The sequence below is a fragment of the Anthonomus grandis genome, chromosome 15 (genome assembly GCF_022605725.1).
Source record: "Anthonomus grandis grandis chromosome 15, icAntGran1.3, whole genome shotgun sequence".
In the NCBI taxonomy this organism is placed as follows: Eukaryota; Metazoa; Arthropoda; class Insecta; order Coleoptera; family Curculionidae; genus Anthonomus; species Anthonomus grandis.
In genome coordinates, this window is record NC_065560.1 from 699906 (window position 1) to 719904 (window position 19999).

At 32.2% G+C, this 19999-nt stretch overlaps 1 protein-coding gene across 5 annotated transcripts in view; it reads right to left on the bottom strand.

Annotated features, from left to right (window-relative positions):
• Window positions 1-1336: 1336 nt before the first annotated feature.
• Window positions 1337-19999, bottom strand: part of LOC126745009 (beta-1,4-glucuronyltransferase 1-like) — a 60433-nt gene continuing 41770 nt past the window's right edge. For 4 of the 5 annotated variants that reach the window (XM_050452651.1, XM_050452653.1, XM_050452650.1 and 1 more), the window contains 5 exons: window positions 16977-17195; window positions 15963-16423; window positions 5636-5987; window positions 1619-1842; window positions 1337-1560 (listed from right to left, as the gene is read on the bottom strand). In XM_050452651.1, coding sequence (XP_050308608.1) covers window positions 1363-1560; window positions 1619-1842; window positions 5636-5987; window positions 15963-16423; window positions 16977-17157 — 1416 coding nt within the window. In that variant the 5' untranslated portion in view covers window positions 17158-17195 and the 3' untranslated portion in view covers window positions 1337-1362. Of the gene's footprint in view, window positions 1561-1618; window positions 1843-5635; window positions 5988-6748; window positions 6767-15962; window positions 16424-16976; window positions 17196-19999 lie in introns of all 5 variants that reach the window. The other variant, XM_050452654.1, reaches the window with a different exon arrangement.

Consider the following 19999-nt stretch of genomic DNA (forward strand, 5'->3'; position numbering starts at 1 on the left):
ATTAGAAATTAAGATATTCAGTTTCCAGAATTTCATTTAGGCACTCTTGTGAAACTAGTGTCAATACCCTAATTTCTAGTGTATGGATTCTAATAGTTTTTCAGTAGTTTCTTAAAGAGCCTGTGGAGTATCCCGAAAATCAATAATTACAACAATTTAGATACTAGGAATTAAGATAATCAATTGCCAATAAAAGAGAAATTATTTTATTTCTTCCAGGCACTCAGAGTTAGAAAAATATTAATATCTTGATAGATTTTAGTAAATTTTTTAATGTGCAATCAAAGGATAAAAGTTAATAAAGAATTAATTGTATTTACGTTTAACTAAGTATAGGACAAATAATGTGTCCAAAAGTATGTCGGTTGACTTTTCATTGAATATTCATTGATTATCCATAGGATAGCTGGTTTGTCCAAAAGGGGACATTCCAGTAAAGCTGCTTCAATAAATTAAAGAAAACCCTGTAAACGAATTTAATTGTGATGTGAAAAAAATATTTTTGAATAAGGCCTTTTATAGTATTGATAAGTTGAGAATGAAAAAATCTGTATCTATATAATATGCGATGTTTTAAATTTTAATTAATATTCTTTTATATATGTATTGTATTTCTACATTTGGTATTTAACACAAATAAACAATTTGAATTTGACTTAGTCATTATTTCAGACCCAATCCTCTAAGTGGCCCTTGACGTATGCAATGAACAGTGTAAGAAAAATGCCATATTAGGATTTAGATCAATTATCGGACAACTTTATTGAATCGTTTGAATGTATCATTGAATTATTATTGCTAAGGGTAGTAACATAGTCTTAATTACAGGCAAATTTATCAATGATATTTTTGATACAGAAACAAGAGAGATTCCTGAGGGTAAAAACGTTAAGAATTTGTATTTATTTAACTTTTTTCAGAGTGTAAAAATGAATCATATTAAGGATCTCAGGTATATTTTTTTAAATTCAACCGTTTAGGTTACACCCCTGCTGGATGCTATATTATAGGACCAATTAATTTAGAGTTACTCATAGATTGCTTAATAATATACTAAAAGCTATCACATAAATATTTAAGTAAATACACAATATATGGCTTAAATCTACTAAAAAATACGCTAGCGCACAGAAGCTCAAATCTCATAAGACAAGTAAAATAGTTTTAAAGCTTCTAGTGGTTACTTTTCTGGTCAGTAAGTAAATGTCATCTATATAGATTAGTATGACCTCTAGTTTTTAGTTAAATACTACGTTTCTAGGCGTTTGAACCCTGTATCACATCGTTTCTATCTATTAAAAATTGTTTCTCTGATAAAAATAGTAAAATTCCCCAATATTTTCATCATTTCTTTTAATCACTTTATACAGCACAGCCTTTCCTCACACCATACAAAACCTTCAGTTCGGGAAAAATAATTTTTTTAATTAACTGATTGGTTTTGCCGGCCAACATAGCACGTTTCGCGTCCTTCTTGTACACTTTTATGCCCGGCTTGTGTACGAGAAAAGCGTTGTCTAGGATCATAAAGTCGTAGTTTAGGACGCATAATGCATAACCCTAAAAAAATACAAAAACGATAACGTTAATTAGTCTTTAGGGTCTCACTTGGTCTCACCTGTGTCATTTTGTCACTTTTTCCCTCCCAACTGAGTCGTTCGTCGTATAACGGGTCGTTATGTGTCCCGATAAAAATCGGCTCCCAATGGATGAATCGTCCGTTTCTTTTCCCCACGTGGAATATGTGGAGACCCTGCGTTTCTGGGGCTAACTGCCACTCTTTCGCTTTAGGGATATTATGGCACCCTGGACAGAGCTTCTTGTGAAACGGTAATGCCGTACCTAAAAACGCTTTAGTTATAAGGGAAGTATAAGTAAACAATGTAATGATTGTAGGAATATATGGTTCGTATTCAACTCAAAACACTTGAAGATAATAATCTAATAATCTAATAATCTAATTAGCAATACAGAATAAGAAAAAGAAAAGTTGAGAGAATGAGGAACTGTGAACTGTTGCTAAGTGCTTAGTACTATTTATACACAACCCTCCAAGAAAGGAGGAGGGAGAGGGAGATATTTAGAACCTGCAACTTAACAGACCAACTTTCAGGCACTTGGGTGCGTTTAACCATCTGATAGGAAAAGAGTTAGATGATTAAAATCGATTGATTTGCCTGAAAAAATATTTTTATTTATTCCAGGCAGTTGAGTGCATTTAATCATCTGAGAAAGAGAGAGTAAGAATTTCCAACTTAACTACTTGACAATTTTTTAAGTTATTCTAGGCATTTTAATGCATTATACTACGTGACAGAGAGAGAGAGAGAGAGAGAGAATTTCCAACTTTCAACTTGACAATTTTTTAAATTATTCCAGGCACTTGAGTGCATTATACCACAGGACAGAGAGAGAGAGGGAGAGAGAGAGAGAGAGGGAGAGAGAGAGAGAGAGAAGAAAGTAAAAATTCAAACTCAACTACTTGACAATTTTTTTAATTATTCCAGGCAGTTGAATGCATTTAATCATCTGAGAGACAGAGAGAGAGAGAGAGAGAGATAGAGAGTAAGAGAATACAACTCAATTGCCTGGAAAAATCTTTTTGTTTATTCCAGGCAGTTGAGTGAATTTAATCATCTGAGAGGAAAAGAGAGAGTAAGAGAGAGAGTAAGAGAGTACAACTCAATTTCCTGGAAGAATCTTTTTTTTTTTATTTCTAGGCACTTGAGTGCATTTAACCATTTAAGAAGGAGAGAGTGAGAGAATACAACTTAATTACCTGAATGTTTTTTTTTTGAATTCCAGGCTTTTGAGTCTATTAGACCACACGACAGAGAGAGAAAGAATTTCAAACTCAACTACTTGACAATTTTTTAAATTATTCCAGGCACTTGAGTGCATTATACCACACGACAGATAGAGAGAGAGAGAGAGAGAGAGAGAGACAGAAAGCAAAAGTTCAAACTCAACTACTTGACAATATTTTGAAATTATTCCAGGCACTTGAATGCATTATACCACACGACAGAGCGAGAAAGAGAGAGAGAGAGAGAGAAATAAAGAATTTCCAACTCAACTACTTGACAATTTTTTAAATTATTCCAGGTAGCTGAATGCATTTAATCATCTGAGAGATAGAGAGAGAGAGAGATAGAAAGTAAGAGAATACAACTCAATTGCCTGGAAAAATCTTTTTGTTTATTCCAGGCAGTTAAGTGAATTTAATCATCTGAGAGGAAAAGAGAGAGTAAGAGAGAGAGTAAGAGAGTACAACTCAATTTCCTGGAAGAATCTTTTTTTTTTTATTTCTAGGCACTTGAGTGCATTTAACCATTTAAGAAGGAGAGAGTGAGAGAATACAACTTAATTGCCTGAATGTTTTTTTTTTTAATTCCAGGCTTTTGAGTCTATTAGACCACACGACAGAGAGAGAAAGAATTTAAAACTCAACTACTTGACAATTTTTTAAATTATTAAAGGCACTTGAGTGCATTATACCACACGACAGATAGAGAGAGAGAGAGAGAGAGAGAGAGACAGAAAGCAAAAGTTCAAACTCAACTACTTGACAATATTTTGAAATTATTCCAGGCACTTGAATGCATTATACCACACGACAAATAGAGAGAGAGAGAGAAATAAAGAATTTCCAACTCAACTACTTGATAATATTTTAAATTATTCCAGGCACTTGAATGCATTATACGACACGACAGCGAGAGAGAAAGAGAGAGAGAAAAAGAAACAATTTCCAACTTGACTACTTGACAGTTTTTAAAATTATTCCAGGAACTTGAGTGCAGTATACCACACGACAGAGAGAGAGAGAAAGGGAGAGAGAGAGAAGAGAGTAAAAATTCAAACTCAACTACTTGACAATTTTTTAAATTAGTCCAGGCACTTAAGTGCATTATACCACACGACAGAGAGAGAGAGAGAGAAGAGAGTAAGAATTTAAACTCAACAACTTGACAATATTTTAAATTATTTTAGACACTTAAGTGCATTATACCACACGACAGAGAAAAAGAGAGAGAGGGAGAGAGAGAGAGAGAAGAGAGTAAAAATTCAAACTCAACTACTTGACAATTTTTTAAATTATTCCAGGCACTTAAGTGCATTATACCACAGGACAGAGAGAGAAAAAAGAAAGAATTTCCAACTTAACTACTTGACAATTTTTTAAATTATTCTAGGCACTTGAGTGCATTTACCACACGACAGAGAAAGAGGGAGAGAGAGAGAAGAGAGTAAAAATTCAAACTCAACTAATTGACAATATTTTAAATTATTTCAGGCACTTGAATGCATTATACCACACGACAGAGCGAGAAAGAGAGAGAGAGAAAAAGAAAAAATTTCCAACTCAACTATTTGACAGTTTTTTAAATTATTCTAGGCACTTGAGTGCATTATATCACACAACAGAGAGAGAGAGAGAGAGACAGAGAGCAAAAGTTCAAACTCAACTACTTGACAATTTTTTAAATTATTCCAGGCACCTGAATACATTTAATTATCTGAGAGACAGAGAGGGAGAGGGAGAAAGAGAGAGAAAGAGAGAGAGAGAGAGAGAGAGAGAGAGAGAGAGATAGATAGAAAGTACAACTCAATTGCCTGGACAAATTTGTTTATTTATTCCATTATACCACAGGACAGAGAGAGAGAGAGAGGGAGAGAGAAAAGAGAAAGAATTTCCAACTCAACTACTTGACAATTTTTTAGATTATTCTAGGCACTTGAGCGGATTTAATTATTAGAGACAGAGAGAGAGAGAGAGATAGAGAGATTAAGGGTATACAACTCATTTGCCTGAAAGATTTTTTTTCAGCCACTTTAATGCATTAGACCAGACGACAAAGAGAGAGAGAGAGAGAAAAAAGAGAAAGCATTTCCAACTCAACTACTTGACAATTATTTTAATTATTCCAGGCACTTGAGTGAACTTAACCATCTGAAAGAGAGAGAGAGAGAGAGAGAGAGAGAGAGAGAACAACTCAATTGCCTGGACGATTTTTTTAATTTGTTCCATGCAGTTGAGTGCATGTAATCATCTTAGAGAAAGAGACAGAGAGTAAGAGAGTACAACTCATTGCCTGGAAGATTTTTTTTATTTTGTTTCCAGGTACTTGAGTGCGTTTAACCATCTGAAAGAGAGAGAGAGAGAGAGAGATAGAGAGGAAGAGAGTAAAACTCAATTGCCTGGACAAATCTTCTCATTTATTCCAGGCAGTTGAGAGCATTTAATCAATTTAGAGAGAAAGAGAGAGAGAGAGAGAGTACAACTCAAATGCCTGGAGGAGTATTTTTTTTAATTCCAGGCACTTACGTGCATAAAATTATCCATAACTCCGTTATTTTTCAATTTTCGACTTAATGTTATTCTATATAATTTGTTCTATTTTTGATTGTGAATACAACGCTAAAAGAAAATTTTTTATATTCCCAATAGTTTTCGAGAAAATGAGAAAAACCTTCTATGCTATATTACTTTATATTTTTCTATTGCATGGGAAGTACGTTGAAATATTAAAACTTTTGTTCCAATTAAGAGAGTTTTCCAGAAAAAAAAAGGAATAGCCTATTATCAATATAACAGATAAGAATGCAACTGGTCAACTCAGAACTAACTTACCATTCATCAACATCTCCTTCAACATCGTCTTAGTCTCTGGCACCTGCGAATTGGCACTGACCTCGAATATGTGTAGAACGTACACCTTGGGGTTCTTGCTCAGCAACGGTCCGACGTTCGTCGCCACCATTTCTAGGAACTTGGTACTAATATTTGGACTAGGATACAGTTCGATATCGGACGGCAGGATGTAGTGGGTCTGCGCCATCTCGCGGGCCACGTTACGTCCCACATTGACCGGATACAGGAGTTTTTTTTGCGCCTTGTACATCTGGTCAGACGATACGTTGAGGTAGGGAGGGGTGAGTGAGCAATTGTAAGGTTCCTCGAACACCTTGGTGTGTTTCGGAACCTGAAATTAAAGAAGGTTGTCGAGTATTATTCATTTATTTAATAAAAACACTGAATAACACTGGTTTACAAGAAAAAAATTGACCCACATGTTGGGCGCCAACTTTCCTTCCGTTCAAATTAAGAAATCGGAACCATAAAACCTAGAAATTCCGATTTTCTTCTGCTCGGAAATCATATGTATTTCCACCATTGGTAAATAATGGTACTAAGCATGGGTTCTTATATGTATAATTTTTAATATATTTAGGCTCATTTTCGATTTTATTCCAGATACTAAAGCCTGGAACCGAACACCGTTTTTTTTATTTTATTATAGGCATTTAAAGTGGAAATAAAATAATATTTGGGTTGTTTATAGAATATTAATCTAGGAGACTCTTACAAGCAGTCAAACTGATAGGAGTTTTCCTGGAATAGATCTTTTTTTGCCTTCAAGTGCCTTCAAGTGCCTGAAATAAATTTATAAGTACTTAAAAGACTCTTACAGGCAGTGTAACTCCTAAAATAGACCCTTAAATCACCTTCAAGTGCTTGAAAGAAATTTATGGGTACTTACGAGAGCTATTCTAAGCTTTCTCCGGATGTTTATGTTTCAGTTGTACTAATAAATGTTTATCCTAGCAAGAAAATGAGTAAGGAAAGTGCTATAGCTGACTATACATCTACAAAGCTACACTATTACAGTACCTATTGCTGCTTATTCCATTAATTTATCTTAAAAAACAGTAAAGATATAGAAGATATAGGTTCGTCGAACACTTTGGTGTGTTTTGGAACCTGAAATTAAAGAAGTTCGTCAAAGGATTCATTTATTTAATAAAACCTGCAAACACTGATTCACAAGAAAAAAAGACCCACATGTTGGGCGCCAACTTTCCTTCCGTTCAAATTGAGAAATCAGAACCATAAAACCTAGAAATTCCGATTTTCTTCTACTCGGAAATTATATGTATTTCCACCATTGGTAAGTAATGGTACCAAGCATGGGTTCTTATATATAATTTTTAATATATTCGAGGAATTTAGGCTCATTTTAATCCAGATTTTAAAGCCTGGAATCGAACACAGTTTTTTATTTTATTATAGGCATTTAAAGTAGAAATAGGACGATATTTGGGTTGTTTATAGAATATTAATCTAGGAGACTCTTACAGGCAGTCAAATTGACTCAAACTCCTGGAATAGATCCTTAAATTGCCTTCAAGTACCTAGAAGAATTTTATGAGTACTTTGGAGAGCTATTGTAAGCTTTCCCTGGATGTTTATGTTTCAGTTGTACTAATAAATGTTTATCCTAGCAAGAAAATGAGTAAGGAAAGTGCTATAGCTGACTATACATCTACAAAGCTACACTATTGCAGTATCTATTGCTGCTTATTCCATTAATTTATTTTAAAAAACAGCAAAAAAAGAAGATAGAGGTGTGTTTTGGAACCTATATATAAAGATAAAAGGGAAAATGTCCCCGAATTCCTGGAAGGATACCAAAATTATTTTCAAGTCCTGGAATTCATAAGATATGATGTCAAGTTCCTGGAATTAAACGAAAATTATTCTCAAAATTCTAGGCAGGCATTAAAAACGATTGCATAGGCCTGAAAGTCATGCGAACAAACGTCAAAACGCGTATAATTAAATAGAAAATGTCCCCGAATTCCTGAGAAAACAAAAAATAATTTAGGTCCTAAAAAATTACGTTAGATTCCTGGAATTAAATAGAAAATGTTGCCAAATTTCTGAAAGGGTTAAAAAAATTATTTCCAGGGCCTAGAAACCATACAAAATGACGTAAATTTTGTTGACTCCGGAAGCTCGAAAAACATGAAATATTAATTTAAAATTACCGGAAGACGAAACAAGTACCATTAAATGTCTGGAATAGGATGAAAAATTTCCCCGAATTGCTGGACGGCTAAAAAACTTATCGCCAAAGCCTGGAAGACTTCAGAAGTTTGAAAACAATGAAAAATGATTTTAAAATTCCTAGAAGACGAAACAAATGCCGTCAAATGCTTGGAACAAAATGGAAAGTGTTCTCGAACTCCTGGAAAAATAATTTTTATGCCCCGAAGGATGTGAAAAAAACCGTCACGTTCCTAGAATAAACTGGAAAATGTCCTAAAATTTCAGAAAGGCATAAAAACCAATGTTTATGTCCTCGAAGTCATAAGAAATGACGTCAGGTTCTGGAGGGCTTCAGATCTTTGAAAAAAAAAACATGAAAAATTACTTTAAAATTTGGGGAAAATAAAACAAATGCCGTCAAATGCCTGGCATAAAATTAAAAGTGTTCCCAAATTTCTAAAAGGACGAAAAACAATCATTAAGCCCTAGAAGTTATAGGAAATGACGTCAGATTCTTGAAATAAATTGGGAAATGCTCCCGAATTCCTAAACGACATCAAAAAGGCCTGTGAGGAATGTCTGGAAAAGGAATGGTTTTTACGTACCTTTACCTCAATATTAACAAATCAATTTGGCTTTAAAAATAGTCATTAAGTAACAATATTAATTCCAGGCTTTAAAACCTGGAATCGAACACAGTTTTTTTATTTTATTAGAGGCATTTGAAGTAGAAATGGGAAAATATTTGGGTTGCTTATAGAATATTAATCTAGGAAGCTCTTACAGGCAGTCAAACTGGCTCAAATTCCTAGAATAGATCCTTAAATTGCCTTCAAGTACCTAGAAGAATTTTATGAGTACTTTGGAGAGCTTGAAATGATATGGTTCCATTGAAATGCGACCAGTTTAGTGCAGCAGCAGCTTATTGCAACTCGAGTATGCTCTACTGACTTCATCGATGTTGTTATTTAATGACTGTTTTGACAGCCAAGTTGATCAGTAACTGAAATATGTTGATTCTTAATATTTTAAAAACTCTTGTTGAACTTTTGTCTATTTTTGTTTTATTTGAAAGCCATAGAATATTTTATTCCAAAAATCTCACGTAATTTCTCGCGTTCCTGGCCTTGGAAATGACTTTTTGACATCGTCCAGGAATTCGGGAGCATTTTTCAATTTATTCCAGGAATCTGAAGTTATTTCTTATTGTTTTTCATCCTTCCAAGAATTCGGAGATATTTGGCATTTTATTTTAAGCATTTGTGGCTTTTGGAGTCATCTTGGAAGCCTTTCAAGGGATTTGACGTCGTTTTTTTATAAATTCCATGACTTGAAAGTTATCTTTCACAAATTCAGATATTTGGGGACACCTATTATTTCATTCCAGACATTTGACGGAATTTGTTTTATCTTTCACAAATTTTAAATTAATTTTTCAAAGTATTGGAGTCTTCCATCAACTTGACGTCATTTTTTATGATTTCGAGGACCTGAACATTGGTTTTTATGCCTTTCTGGAATTTTAAGATATTTTTTAGTTTATTCCAGGAACGTGGCGGTATTTTTTTAAATCTTCCAGAATATGAAAATTGTTTTTTATTTTTCCAGGAAATCCAGAACACTTTCCATATAGTTCCAAATATTTGACGGCATTTCTTTTGTCTTCTAGGAATTTTAAAACTATTTTTCATATTTTGGAACTTCTGTCAAAAAAGTCCTTTCTATGTCTTCCAGGGCTAAGCGATAATTTTTTTAGCTATCCAGAAATTTTAGGGACATTGTCCATCTAATGCCAGACATTTTATGGTACTTGTTTCGTCTTCCGGGAATTTTAAATCAATTTTTCATGTTTTTCGAGCTTCTGGAGTCATTTTGCATGAAATTGACGTCATTTTTTATGGTCTCTAGACCCTAGAAATTATTTTTTAAGCCCTCCAGAAATTTGATAACATTTTCTAATTAATTCCAGGAATCTAACGTAATTTCTTATTACTAAAACTATTTGTTGTTTTTCTAAGAATTCGGGGACATTTTCTATTTTATTATCGGCCTTTGATGTTTTTTTCTCACGACTTTCAGGCCTTCCTGGAACAATTTCCACTTAATTCCAGGAACTTGACATCATATCTTATGAGTTCCAGGACTTGAAAATAATTTTTTATCCTTTCAGGAGTTCGGGGACATTTTCCATTTTATTCCAAATATTTGAAGTAATTTTTTGTTGCTTCCAGATAAGCTGATTGCAGTAGGTAGGGAAGTTATTATTAGAAATTGAGCACACGAGTACATTGAATCCAAAAAGTATCCAGATCCTCAAACAAACTAAAGCGAATTTTTTCATTGTTAAAAATATTAATAAAAACCTTTTCGACTTCATTAGTTCCAGAGATATGAGCATTTTCTGCTTAGGATCTTCAATTTCTTTAAAAAAAAAACATTTTTTCAAATTCTAAGGCAAATTTTTCCATTGATAAATATTTCTGCCAAAAACCCTGAAATAGGTGTCTAATGATTTTATTAGAGGAAGTTGTGTTTCAATTTTTGACTTTCTAACTTCATTAGTTTCAGAGATATGAGCATTTTGTGTCTAGGATCTTCAATTTCCTAAAAAAAACTTTTTCTCAAATTCTAAGGCAATTTTTTTCATTGTTTAATATCTCTGCCAAAAACCCTGAAATAGGTGTCTAATGATTTTATTAGAGGACGTCGTGTTTCAATTTTCGACTTTCTAACTTCATTGGTTTCAGAGATATGAGCATTTTGTTCTTAAGATCCCCAATTTCTTAAAAAAAAAAACATTTTTTCAAATTCTAAGGCAAATTTTTTCATTGTTAAATGTTTCTGCCAAAAACGCTGAAATAGGTGTCTAATAATTTTATTAGAGGAAGTTGTGTTTCAATTTTCGACTTTCTAACTTCATTAGTTTTAGAGATATGAGCATTTTGTGCTTAGGATCCCCAATTTCTTAAAAAAAAACATTTTTTCAAATTCTAAGGCAAATTTTTTCATTGTTAAATATTTCAGCCAGAAACGCTGAAATAGGTGTCTAATGATTTTATTAGAGGAAGTTGTATTTCAATTTTCGACTCTCTAACTTCATTAGTTTCAGAGATATGAGCATTTTGTGCTTAGGATCTTCAATTTCTTAAAAAAAAACATTTTTTTAAATTCTAATGCAAATTTTTTTATTGTTAAATATTTCTGCCAAAAACGCTGAAATAAGTGTCTAATGATTTAATTAGAGGAAGTTGTGTTCCAATTTTCGACTTTCTAACTTCATTGGTTTTGAAGATATGAGCATTTTGTGCTTAGGATCTTCAATTTCTTTAAAAAAAAACATTTTCTCAAATTCTAAGGCAAATTTTTTCATTGTTAAATATTTCTGCCAAAAACCCTGAAGTAGATGTCTAATGATTTTATTAGAGGAAGTTGTGTTTCAATTTTCGACTCTCTAACTTCATTAGTTTCAGAGATACGAGCATTTGGTGCTTAGGATCTTCAATTTCTTAAAAAAAAAACATTTTTTCAAATTCTAAGGCAAATTTTTTCATTGTTAAATATTTCTGCCAAAAACGCTGAAATAGGTGTTTAATGATTTTATAAGAGGAAGTTGTGTTTTAATTTTCAACTCTCTAACTTTATTAGTTTCATAGATATGAGCATTTTGTGCTTAGGATCTTCAATTTCTTAAAAAAACACATTTTCTCAAATTCTAAGGCAAATTTTTTCATTGTTAAATATTTCTGCCAAAAACCCTGAAATAGGTGTCTAATGATTTAATTAGAGGAAGTTGTGTTTCAATTTTCGGCTTTCTAACTTTAGTAGTTTCATAGATATGAGCATTTTGTGCTTAGGATCTTCAATTTCTTAAAAAAAAAACATTTTTTCAAATTCTAAGGCAAATTTTTTCATTGTTAAATATTTCTGCCAAAAACGCTGAAATAGGTATCCAATGATTTTATTAGAGGAAGTTGTGTTTCAATTTTCGACTCTCTAACTTTAGTAGTTTCAGAGATATGAGCATTTTGTGCTTAGAATCTTTAATTTCTTAAAAAAAAACCATTTTCTCAAATTCTAAGGCAAATTTTTTCATTGTTAAATATTTCAGCCAGAAACGCTGAAATAGGTGTCTAATGATTTTATTAGAGGAAGTTGTATTTCAATTTTCGACTCTCTAACTTCATTAGTTTCAGAGATATGAGCATTTTGTGCTTAGGATCTTCAATTTCTTAAAAAAAAAACATTTTTTTAAATTCTAACGCAAATTTTTTTATTGTTAAATATTTCTGCCAAAAACGCTGAAATAGGTGTCTAATGACTTTATCAGAGGAAGTTGTGTTTCAATTTTCGACTTTCTAACTTCATTGGTTTTGAAGATATGAGCATTTTGTGCTTAGGATCTTCAATTTCTTAAAAAAAAACATTTTTTCAAATTCTAAGGCAAATTTTTTCATTGTTAAATATTTCTGCCAAAAACGCTGAAATAAGTGTCTAATGATTTTATCAGAGGAAGTTGTGTTTCAATTTTCGACTTTCTAACTTCATTTGTTTTAAAGATATGAGCATTTTGTGCTTAGGATCTTCAATTTCTTAAAAAAAAACATTTTCTCAAATTCTAAGGCAAATTTTTTCATTGTTAAATATTTCTGCCAAAAACGCTGAAATAAGTGTCTAATGATTTTATCAGAGGAAGTTGTGTTTCAATTTTCGACTTTCTAACTTCATTTGTTTTAAAGATATGAGCATTTTGTGCTTAGGATCTTCAATTTCTTAAAAAAAAACATTTTCTCAAATTCTAAGGCAAATTTTTTCATTGTTAAATATTTCTGCCAAAAACGCTGAAATAGGTGTCTAATGATTTTATTAGAGGAAGTTGTGTTTCAATTTTCAACTCTCTAACTTTAGTAGTTTCAGAGATATGAGCATTTTGTTCTTAAGATCTTCAATTTCTTAAAAAAAAACATTTTTTCAAATTCTAAGGCAAATTTTTTCATTATTAAATATTTCTGCCAAAAACGCTGAAATAGGTGTCTAATGATTTTATCAGAGGAAGTTGTGTTTCAATTTTCGACTTTCTAACTTCATTGGTTTTAAAGATATGAGCATTTTGTGCTTAGGATCTTCAATTTCTTAAAAAAAAACATTTTCTCAAATTCTAAGGCAAATTTTTTCATTGTTAAATATTTCTGCCAAAAACGCTGAAATAGGTGTCTAATGATTTTATTAGAGGAAGTTGTGTTTCAATTTTCAACTCTCTAACTTTAGTAGTTTCAGAGATATGAGCATTTTGTTCTTAAGATCTTCAATTTCTTAAAAAAAAACATTTTCTCAAATTCTAAGGCAAATTTTTTCATTGTTAAATATTTCTGCCAAAAACGCTGAAATAGGTGTCTAATGATTTTATTAGAGGAAGTTGTGTTTCAATTTTCAACTCTCTAACTTTAGTAGTTTCAGAGATATGAGCATTTTGTGCTTAGGATCTTCAATTTCTTAAAAAAAAACATTTTTTCAAATTCTAAGGCAAATTTTTTCATTATTAAATATTTCTGCCAAAAACGCTAAAATAGGTGTCTAATGATTTTATTAGAGGAAGTTGTGTTTCAATTTTCGACTTTCTAACTTCATTAGTTTCAGAGATATTCTTCTAGAAGCATCTTATTCTTGAGATCTTCTCTAGGATCATCACTCATTCAAGAACGTTGTTCCAGATTACTTTTTTTTTTAATATAACATGTCGTCGTTCCAGAATCCAGAGTCAAACAATAGACCGTTTACGGTTTGACCTGGATTCCGTTAAATGCGGTGCGTTGTTAGATTGAAAAGGATCCATCACGGTCAGTTAACGATGTTGTTTTAGTATCGGCCGCATTCAACGTTAAAAAAACAAACAAACAAACAAAAAGAGCCGTTGCTGCATGTTAACCTGGATAATTTATGGGATTCTGCCAATATTAAATTATCCAGGTTGATTTTCTCCTTGCATAAAGAAATCGATATTTTATAGAGGCTTTTGTGTTAGTAAAAGGCTCAACCTGAGCCTCTCTATAAGAGCCTCCTCGTCAAAAGAGGTTTTACAGGCATAATAGGGGGTTGCGTACAAGAGCTTATAGAAGCAAAACAACATTAGATAAGATATATTTTAATAAATGGATTGTACAAGAGATTTATAATGATTAAATTTTTCTCTTATAGAATCTTGTTGCCTCATTTCTTTAAATTTTAAATATATATTCAGACTTTTGTAAAGCTTTTGGCAGGATCAACACACGTTTCCTATCGACCGTACGTACACACTGCCATGCTTAAAATTACCGTTTACAATCTTAATTAAAATTGATATAAAGTGTGTTTCTAATATCTGCCAAGATGTAAACGGAGTTAAATTTAATCGACTAAGGGTTTGGCAAAAACATGAAAACGAGGCCTATTTCAGCGAAAAATCACGTCTGTTATTAAAATGTGCAACAGGTTTTTGCGGTAACCATTATGCGTAAACGACAAAGGAAATTAAATACAGCCAATGACCCAAGACAAAAGCGATCACGTCTGCGATTTTTTTTTATTTAGCTTATTATTGATTAATAAACTATGGTTACTGGTTACTGGTTATACCGTTGGTACAAACATTAAGTAAAAAAAAAATTGACATTGTCAAAGGCTTTAGAAAAGTCTATTTTAATTATTTTAGCTTCATATGAAAGCTGATGAGTTTTTTGTCTCTATAAATTTCCTTGTAAATAGAGCAGTTGTGGAAATATTGAACATATTTGCAGTTGTTTGCAAAAAACCATTATACTGTTAAAGGCTTTACAAAAATCTAAATATATTAAAGATCCATGCAAATATTTTATAAATGTTAGTTGCATATAAGTCTCATGACAGTCAGCTAATACAAGGAATAAACAAGGAGTTAAGGAGCTAACGAGTTATAGAGTGAAAGAATCAAGGAGCCAAGGATATTGATGACAATCAAAAAAGTCAAGGAGTTTTTCTAACTTTAGCTGTATCTAGGTCTCTTTCTACTTCAACTGCCTGGAAGGGATGGAAATATTTTACTAATTCCAGGCAGTTGATTAATTTAGTGAAATATTTTCATCTCTTATCATAGTATACGTATCATAGTAAAGTTCATGAGTTTCTTTACTAAAAATTAATATTGGCCAAGGATTGCAAAGCTCGCTATAAATTAGTACAATAAATTTTAAAACTGACGTTCTTTATTTGAATATAGGTCAACCTCATCAGACTTTGCCATAAAGGCGTGTATTTTATTACCCGGAACAGAGGAAAAATCGGATTTACTATCCAGAATTCGCGTTTATTATAAAACGAGAAAATGTGCATTTACTTAGCTCCTAACGCAAAATCAATACTGGAACAATGTTATGTAAACCACATGGAAATAACGTCTAGCAATCAATCAACCATTTTCCCCCCATATTCCACCGGCTCATTCATATTTATACAATTTTCGTGGATATGTAAACTCCCCCCACAAGGATTACTTGGCACTTTATTCAATAAAACTTTTGATAAATTCCAATTTATAAAGCGAACTGGTCGTGTGTGAATAAATGTATCGGTAATGCAATTGAAATCCAGGGTTGTGTGGCGGAAAGGTACAAATTGAGCTTTCCAGGCCAGACTAATAGAAAATTTGCAATGAAACATAAGTTGCTCAATTTGAAAATGTTCAACGTATCAGAGAACACCCTAGTCTAACCAAAGAGTGTAGTTTTACTTCCATCTCTCAATCTAATAGCTTCGATTTTTCTAAGTTTAAGAAGTACGTTTTGAAAATTAAAGACCATAATGAGATACTTATATCTAGTTTACGGTATAGAAAGCCTGGAAAAAATATTCCAGCACACTTTAATACCCACATTTAAATATCAGGTATATGATTTTGTTTATTTAGGAATGGCACATTTCTTGACCTTTTTAAGGCTTTCGCCTGTGTTTCCTTTAATAAACATATTTGATAAATATTGGGAATTCTATGGTTCGTACCCTCGTAGTTGTGTCAGGAAATGATGTCAGATGAAAGAGTGGAGTGCCCCAAGGTATACCTTTATGGCTGAAAGTAAAACTACCCTTCAAGCAGATGATTTCAGTCCTAAGAACTTACCTCTTTGGGAACGTGCTTAGTCGAAAAATAAATATGAAAAGTGACCAACTCGCGCACCAAAGCACTGGTGCAGTCTCTCAAATGGGCGATCGATTCCAACGTTTTCGGGAAATCGGTCCCCGGGGCGTGTAACGCGATACTTATCGGCCCTCTCCACCTTTCCAACAACGGCACCAAATTGTCCATAAAGGAAAAATCGGCGTGCGTGGTATAAGTCACGGTTTCCTCGCACTTAAACGTCCGTTCGGCACGCACGTAATTGTACAGCACCCAATAATCGCCGCGTTGTTGCGTTTTCGGCACCGTCGGACGATCCAGACAGTTCGTGATCAGTTTCACTTTTTCTTCGACGGTTGGTTCCGGTTTTAACGCTGGGGGTGCTTCCGAAGGTTTCACTTCTGCTAGTTGCTCCCTTGGTTGCGGGACTCTGGATGCGTTCGATGTGGTTAGTTGGATAGCCGCTGCAATTAGAATAAATCATGATGCTAGTAAGGAAAAAGTACCCAAGCAACACATCATTATATTATTATCGTTAAATATAAATTTGGGCCACGGTTTTTTAGTCAATTTTTGGTTTTGGTATGTTTATCAACCGTATATTTATTAAACTGTAGAATATACGTATATCATATAGTATTTTGTTTACAAAAGGGAGAATATTTCGGCATTTAAAAACGATAACCGCATATGATATACGTATATTTTACAATTTAATAAATATCCGTTGACCATATACCATAACCAAAAAATCGTTAAATAAATATATATTTATGATTTTTAACGATAATAATATATAATATGTTGCTTGGGAATAATAAACATCTAAATTCTCCTCTTTTCAGTATATGTCACCTCTATAATAAAATACACGATAAAATAGACTTATTTAATGTTACGTTACCCCAACTAAACAACTAAAACAAATTTTAAGAGCAATGTAATAATTAGTTTAAAGTTCAGTGAAATAATTTAGATATAGTAGGATTGTACTTTATAATAACATTAGTTACTCACCATCCTGCATTAAAGCTACAGCATCCACATTCTGACCATCCAGTCCAGCCAGACTCCTACCGGACTGTTGAAGTTCCCGGATCACCGGCTCCCCACTACTAAACAACACGTGCACAGCGATGTAGATCAAACATAAGATGACGAAGATCTTGATTATAAAAGATTTTCGATTGTTGTACATTTTTCTAATTGTTTGATGGTCTTCACGTCACTAATAATCTGAAAAGAATTGGATAACGAAAATTATGAGATTTTAGCTTCTTTAATGTGGTTCAGACTATCGACTTTATCAAAGGCTTTCGAGAAATTAGAGAAGATACTGTTTACTTAATAGGTTTTGTATAAAAGTGAAACTGATTTTAGCTATTTTAGTTGAGAAACGTCAATGCAAAAATGCTCTTTAATCAATTTTGCAAATGTTGAAACCCCGTAACGATTACCTTATGACATCATTTTCACCTAAGAATTGACGAGTAATTACGACACTCGGTTAATCTTATTTGTGGATTACTAATAAGTCAATTATAGTTAATTAGTTATTTGTAATGACAAAAAACATTGAAACGCTCTGTATATAAATGTTAACCAGTAAAACGGATATATTTCATACTCAGATAACAGACTTCCTGTGTACTATTATTAACTACAAGCCGATTAACTATTAATCAACATAATAATTAATTTAGTTTTAATGGTCTAATGGAATTGTCGTTTGTAATCGATACGAAGTTATGTAGTGCTCTTCATCTATTGATGACTTGACCCCTTAATTAAATTTTTGTACTTTTATTAATATAGTAAGCATATATACTTCTTAGGGAAGATCGGTGTATAAAGGTCAAAAACAATATGTTTGCAAATTGTTTACTAGGAGATCTGACAATTTCAATTTCTTGCATATGGACAGTGAAGAAAATTTGCAACTGCCTGGAATAAGAGAAAATTGTGGAAAAAGTCTCTTAGTTTCGCAACTACCTGAAATACAATGAGAATATAAAGAAAACCTAATTAATGGGAAAAAAAAATTATGAAATATAGAAAAATTGACAATTGTCTGGAATGGAGAAATAAACTGTATATTCAACTGCCTGGAATCAAGAAAAATTAAAACAAACTCATCAAAGAAAAAATATAGAATGCTTAATTGCCTGAAATAAGAAATTAAAATTTACGTTCAACTGTTATTCATTAAATTTGTATTTTAATATGTATGTAACAAGTTTACTTAGCTCGAAAAGTTTCCCAGATATATATTTGATATTATCTACCTCACATATGTGAACAATTTTTGTATTTTACATGACTAAATGTGTCCTAGACAGCACACATCTATCCAATAGGCATCCAAAGGTTTCTCTTTTTTGAATTATAAATCAATGGATATAAAACAGTTTCATTGGAAGTCCAAGCAGATGCGAAACAGGTCCATTAAACGGTCCTACCTCGGTTCTCATTTTAAATACATCAAATTTATTATTGTATCGAAGCCATGAAATTAAGAATTTCGTAAAATCATATTGATTTAAATGAAGATACAGGTTTTTAAGAGAGATTGACGTCTAATGAATCTAGAAAAATAGGAGTTTTTCATCGGCTCTAAATTTACCTAACTCCATAGAATGTCCCATACATTTTTTAAAAAAAGATGAACATCTGATGTACCTATGGAAATATGAGTCATATTTACTCAAAATAATTTATCTTTTGGAGTTAGGTATCTTATCTATAATTTTTAAAACACCTTTTGGAAGTTCCATAATTAATCCATGAACATTTCGATCTAGTTTGGACCAATGCAGGACATCCACTATAAGTATGAGGATGAGTTACTACCTGGAATAAAAGAAAATAACGAAGAAAAACTAATTGATGGAGTACGCCCAAATTACACTCAAAACTCTATTTGCGAGAACAAAATATAAAATATCTCATTTGCCTGGAATCAAAAAAAAAATTCATTTATTGGAGATAATTTTCACAAATGCCTGAAATAGAAAAATAAAATTTAGGTTCAACTGCCTGAAATCCGGATAAATTAATACAAAAATTGACTTTTTAACTGTCTGGAATAAAAGGAAATTATGAAAACTCGATTAATAAAAAAAAGGAAAAGTTCTTAGTTGCCTGAAATTACGAAAGAAATCAATTAATGAAGAAATTTTACAACTGCCTGGAATAAAAAACTAAATTTTACGTTCAACTGTCTGGAATCTGGATAAATTGAAACGAAAATCGACTTTTTAACTGCTTGGAATAAAAGGAAATTGTGGAAAAAACTCAATTAATGAAAAAAAAGGAAAACTTCCCAGTTGCCTGAAATTACGAAAAAAAATCAGTAAATGAAAAAATCTTACAACTGCCTGGAATAAAAAATTAAATTTTACGTTTAACTGCTGGGAATCTGGATAAATTGATACAAAGATCGACTTTTTAACTACCTGGAATTAAAAGAAATTATAGAAAAGACTCAATTGATGAAAAGAAAGGAAAGGTTCTCAGTTGCCTGAAATTACAAAAAAAAATCACTTAATGAAAAAACTTTACAACTGCCTGGAATAAAAAATTAAATTTTACGTTTAACTGCCTGGAATCTGGATAAAATCGACTTTTTACTGCCTAGAATAAAAGAAAATAACGAAGAAAAGCCAATTGATAAAGCACGCCCAAATTACAGTCATACAATTTGTAAGAAAAAAATATAAAACTTCTCAATTGCTTGAAATCAAGAAAAAATGCATTCAATGGGAAGTATTTTCACAAATGCCTGAAATAGAAAAATAAAATTTGGGTCCAACTGCTTAAAATCCGGATAATTTGGAACAAAAGTCGACTTTTTCACTGCCTGAAATTAAAAGGCATTATGGAAAAAACTCAATTGATGAAAAAAAGGAAAGTTCTCAGTTGCCTGAAATTTTGAAAAAAATCGGTTAATGAAGATATTTTATAACTGCCTGGAATAAAAAAAACTAAATTTTATGTTCAACCGCCTGGAATCTGGATAAAACCTAAGAAAATAATTTCAG